General features: G+C 37.7%; 1 protein-coding gene across 1 annotated transcript; it reads right to left on the reverse strand.

The window, feature by feature from the left end:
* Nucleotides 1–358: 358 nt before the first annotated feature.
* Nucleotides 359–4,952, reverse strand: LOC129358092 (sortilin-related receptor-like; the record flags this gene model as incomplete). Its single annotated transcript, XM_055026917.1, has 4 exons — nt 359–424; nt 615–727; nt 3,707–3,875; nt 4,825–4,952. Coding segments are annotated over 4 exons (476 nt in total), but the record flags the coding sequence as incomplete, so codon positions are not given.
* Between the last annotated feature and the right edge of the window lie 882 nt (nt 4,953–5,834).

The following is a 5,834-nucleotide window of genomic DNA, read 5'->3' on the forward strand; positions in this document are numbered from 1 at the left end:
GTCCAAGTTTGTCGTTTATTGAACGTTCAGAAACTCCAGCGGCTGTGATGAACCACAGCGAAGGAAAACAAAGTAAAATTACCCGAACTCAGAACCACTCGCACCGTTTCACTCTCTCTCTCTTTATTAAGCACACCCGTTGCTGTGGCAACCGCCTGTGCCCCGCAAGCCGAGCAAAGATTACGTTAAAAACGTTCAGTCCATTACGATATCAAGTTTCAGGCTTTATTATTTTTTAATGAAGCTACAAACGTTTTGGATCTTAGTGGATATTTTGAAAAGTATGTCAGAAGAGGAAGTGCTGCTCTCAGCGTCTTGCAGAGATCGACTCAAAACCTCCCCGCGATCGATCGGTAGATCACGATCGACGTTTTGGGCACCCCTGGTCTATAGGAAGTGAAAAATTAGGTGTAATGTCATTTAGCTGCAAAGGAAAACCAATTTCAGCTTTGTTCTTTTGACACATAACACATAAAATGATTTTTATATAAAAAGAATAACTTAACTGTGCATAAAATGCTATTGATTATCATCTTCAATAATTTCAAAATTAAAAAAAAAAAAAGAAGAAGAAAACTGGACAAATCAAAACAGTGTGATTGAGAACCACTTACAATGTACTCTCTGATAAGACCGTGCCTGTTGTCAGGGGGGCTCCAGGAAACCTTTACTGTACCATCCTCATTACTGTCACAAGTTAGCTGGAGATTTCTGGGCGGGTCAGGAACTGCCCCACATTAACACACAAACACACATACAGCCATTGGTAGACAAAAAAGTGTTGGACATTCACAGTGAAATTGGCAGGTGACTGGAATTGACACATTTTTAAGTTAAATGATGGACTGGCTAGTCAGAAACGTAATTTCCTAATCACTGAATACATAACAAGATGCCACCAGGTTCTACCACTCTTTGGTAGAACTGCTGTTAGTGACAGAGACTCAAAGTCAGCTACTTTAAGTGAAATTATTATGCAAGATAATACTAAGATGAAAATTTCAAACTCTTCCAATGATTTCTAAGTGGGAGAACTTGCAAAGTTGCAAGGTGTTCAAATACTTATTTTCCTCACTGTATTCTGCAGGTGCCTCATTGTATATGAACTCTGTTTTCATCACGTATGTCAGGGTGTATATGAATATTTGTACCACTTGCTAGAAAAGTTACCCCTTTGAAGCCCATTTTTTGGCACAATATGTGTTGTTTTGGACAACGTTTGACATATTGATATGTGACTTAACCATTAAGCATATGATATAATGATGACAAAAGCTTCATACAAACGTGTTTTAATACTGTCAATCACTGTATTCAGCTGTTTGTGAGGCTGGCAGCCCTACTCTTATTTATCCATCTTTTACATTTTTTCAGACTCCAGTTTGGAAAAGCGAAAAAATCTATGTTCTGCCCTCCAAATGCTCTGGGTAAAGCGTGCCTTGTGCATGTTCCTCATTGATAACTCTTAACCATTTTTAAAAATTATTTCCCACCAAATCACTATGACCCCAGCATATTTAATAGCAAGCAGTCAGCAAATCAGTAGCTAGAGTGCAGCTCATGACAGATCCAAAAACTTTGTTCCCCAGGTAAGGGGCATTTATGTCGGAACAGGTGCTATCACATCATTTGAACATGTATGTGCACCTGACATTCGAAGTGCAAAAAAGAGGTGAAGAAATACCCCAATGGCCCCTCCACTTAAAAATGATTCTGCTGCCGTTGCCTGTGGCCCTTAGTGAATTGACTAAAATTGTTAAAAAGTTTAATCTTCTTCATGCCATATGGACACCAGCCCAGTGATTTCTTTATAAATATCTTTGACTGTATTAGTCCATGTATTGTTAAAATTGTAAATGCTTCTGTAACGTTTTCCTACTACTCTGAAACAGCTATAGTCCATTCGTTCACTGAAAAGAGTAACCTGGATTCAAACGTGTTCTCTAACTTCAGACCTATTTCTAAATTACCATTTATGGCTGAAGTTTTGAGAAAGTTGCTTAAGTCCAACTGCAGACTTATCCTGACCTTGTCAAAACTGGTGAAAAATTTCAGTCTGATTTAAAATTGTAGTACAGCATTGAAACTGCCCTTTTAAAAGTTTTCAATGATTTTTAAATTGGTTCCCGTACTTTTCCACTGACAAAACTTACAGCATGTGTTCCAGGCGGTGATCCTGATTAAATTCATAACTGATTTTCCGTACTGAGCAGCTCTCTGAAAGCAGACGGCATGTCAGTGGGCCACAACTTAACCTTAATGTTTGCAGTTTTCAGTGAAGTATATCACAAGCCAAACACTGAATGCGGTTAGCTGTCAAATAGTTTCTGTGCCATACTTGGCTCAGTTCTGCTAGTTCCACTCCTAAAGTAGGTACCAAAAAACAGTCAACCAAAGTTGCACTACATTTGTCAATGGAAAACAAATCTCGCCATGGCAGACTAGGACCAAATCAGTTAGAGGCAGTGTAGAGGAAAAGCACAGATACAGGAGTTTTTCTGCAACTCTAGGACAGTATTCCTCCTCGGTTTGGCGCACCCTTCATTGGCTCCCTGTCGTCTTTTGGATAAAGTTTAAGGTTTTATTGATTGTTCAGTGTCTAAACTCTATGGATTCTTCTTAATTAAGAAGCCCTATTCTTATCCTTCACTCCACCCAGAGCGAAGGATAAATAAAACTGACTATTACTTAGTGTCTCTCCCTAAAGCCAGGCCAAAAACTAGAGGGGACAGAGCCTTCTCTGTGGAGCAGTCTACTTCCCTGTTAATATATAACTGACCTCTCAGTCAATAGGTCAGTTTAAGTCCAGACTGATAACATATCTATTCTCTCTGGCCTTCAACACCAGTTAGAGAGAAAATATATGCAGTTGAAATTAAGTATTGTTTTGGTTTTTATTCATGTTATTAGTTTTGCGTTTGTTCTGAACAATGATAGCTCAAAATCCTAAGGAGGAGTTTATCAAAATTTGATATAAGTTGAAATGGCCAAAATTTACGCTTTGACCCAAAATGCCGACCTCCCTGTACTTTTTAGGTGTACCTTCAAGAGACATTTTTTCTTGATTTGGGGAGCTCTATCTAAGTACCAAATTTAAGATTTCTATGACCTACAGTTATCCTATCTCAGGCATTAATAAACCTAACTAAAACATGTCAGTTTAAGTCACAACAAAAATTTTGTTGTGACTTTACATTTGGCTCCAGAGAAGTCTGGGGTCCACTGGAGAGCAGTTTTTTCTCGCCCACTTGCGATTCCACTAAAATTGAAACCTTTTTTTTGGGGAACTAACTAAAAATGTTTTTCAGTTAGTATTTGTGAAGTTTCACTCAAAACGTCATTTTGAGTGAAGTTTGGTGAGTTTTTGAATATGTCGAAGCCTCGAAAAAGCTGTATTTTTTTGTGGAAAAATAATAATAAGAAGAAACCCTGCAGTTACAACAGGCCTTTGCGGCGCTTCGCTGCTCAGGCCTAATTACAAAAGAAATTAGTAATGCACAGTGATTTGGATAAGTAACTTTAATCTGATTATTGGATTTGAAATAGTAATGCACTACATTACTCGTTACTGAAAAAAGTGGTTTGATTAACACGTTACTAATATCACTGTTTGTGAAGCACTTTGGTCAGCTGAGGCTGCTGTAAATATGCTACGTAAATAAACTTTGACTTGACTTAAAATTAAGGCAGGTCATGAAAAACTCACATCCCTCCGGTGTCCTGATGGTGATGGCCTCATTGGTCTTGTGCAGCTTGTTTAAGCACTGAGTGAGAACCTTCACCTGGTAGGTGGTGTCTGGTTTCAGCACAGTCAGTTTATAGCTGGTTTTATTGCTGTGGGTGTCCATATTGGTCCACTCCTGCGTTCCACCAGCCTGAACACAAAAATTAGACATCTGATTGGGGCTAAGCTCAATAGCACAGACGTCAGATGGTAACGGTCCACCAAGCTCACCTGTAGTGTACAAGGAAGTAGCAGGAGTTTGAGGGGAGGTTCTTGGGACGGGACCAGATCAGAGTGATGGCTCCAGAGAAGTCTGGGGTCCACTGGAGATTCTGAACTTTGTAGACAAGTGTGTCCACTGGGATATCAAAGGAAGAAACTGGAATTGTGTAATCCACAAATGCAACCAGAAGGAGGCAGCACTAGACTATTTAAGGCATTTAAAATCACCCCCATTCCTACCAAATTCTCCAGAATAGCCGGCTTATGATAGCTTTGGATTTTTTATTACCGTATATCTTTTTTAAAATTTTGTTGTGACTTTACATTTGTCTAATGCAGTTAGTTGTAATTATTTCTTAGAATGTGTTGGAAAGTTTTTATTAGTTATTATTTGTGAAATATTTTTTCAAATTAGTTTTGGTTAATTTTTAAGTGCAGAATTCAAAAAGGTGAAAGCATTGCATTGTTATCATGTATACATCAATCAGAATAATCAACAGAAGAAACCATTTTCAAAAAAATGTATTTAATTTTTATTGAACGAGTGACTCTGGTGTTTTCTCCCAACCTTTGCTGTTATTTTACGGACTTACTCCTGCCAGCAGGAGTATGGCGTACTCTGCTAGTGTCTGGAAAATGTCAAATAAAAGATTCATTTGACACCAGTTCAAAAGGCTAATAAATAGATTCATGAACACAAAAATGGACATTATACATAACTTCAGCATGTTTTAGTTAGGTTTATTAATACACAATATACTTCTAGCTGGTTATTTGTGTCAGCCAACAAAACTGTTTTCTCTATTTCAGTTTTTGTTATTTTGTTAGTTCCAGGGAACAATAAGAACCTTGCAGGATAAAAAAAACTGAAAACCTACTGGTGCAGTTTCTTCGTCGCTGTGGTCCGAACAGTCCAGGTAGCCGTCACAGCGCTCGCTATCCAACACGCAAAGCTCACCGTCAGAACAGCGAGTCCCGTTGGTGCAGAGCAGAGACTGCCATGTGGCTAAACACAAACAGAGCTTCCACATTAGACTCTTGTTGGTACACTACCTGCCTCTGATAATTCAAACAAATGGTAAATGGTATATGAACTGAACTTATGATGCGCTTTTTCAATCATTTGGACCACTCAACGCTCTTTACAAAAGAGCCACATTCAGTATTCTCATTCACAAACACAACAACATGTTTCATAACAGAAGGGATTTGTGGGGCAAAATCTTGTCTCAGGTGTGGTTAAAGGGATGCTGAAGACCACATAATAATAAAAAACAACATACATCTTTAAATATCTAGATGAGTGAAGAAGTAAGATGAGTCATTATGGCATGAGGAATCTCCAGCTGAATAAAATCAGAGCTGACAATATGAAAACTCAGTGTTTTTACAGCTGAGCTTAACAAGGATAAAGAAGACAGAAAAACAGGAACTTTTAATTATGCAACTGTTATACTAACAATAGAGTTCCTTCACGTTTTTCATTTCAAAATATCACACCTTTCAGAATCAAATGCCTAAATTCTTTCTGCAATTTTTATAACAGTGTGGACATTTGAGGAACAAATACTCACCTTGAGCGACTTCAATAGTTATCACTATTCCAATGTGATTCTTGTAAGAAAAAAGCTCTGTATATAGTTGTTTGGAAAAAGGAAATAAATCGTTTCATTTTGTGTCCTATAGATAAAAAACAGATTTATGAAAAGAGTATGCAAGTTTTGTGCATGTGTGCTGTGCTGTTTTCAAACTATGCACCTATTTACAGATAAAACGAAAAACATATACATTAATAACACTTTAATAGAGCAAGTAAACTGCTGCATTCTTAAATATAACTTTGACCTGCCAAATGAATATGAGTATAGTTTTCGTGAACAAAATTTCC

This window comes from Poeciliopsis prolifica, unplaced genomic scaffold (genome assembly GCF_027474105.1).
Source record: "Poeciliopsis prolifica strain line A6 unplaced genomic scaffold, Auburn_PproV2 SCAFFOLD406, whole genome shotgun sequence".
In the NCBI taxonomy this organism is placed as follows: domain Eukaryota; kingdom Metazoa; phylum Chordata; class Actinopteri; order Cyprinodontiformes; family Poeciliidae; genus Poeciliopsis; species Poeciliopsis prolifica.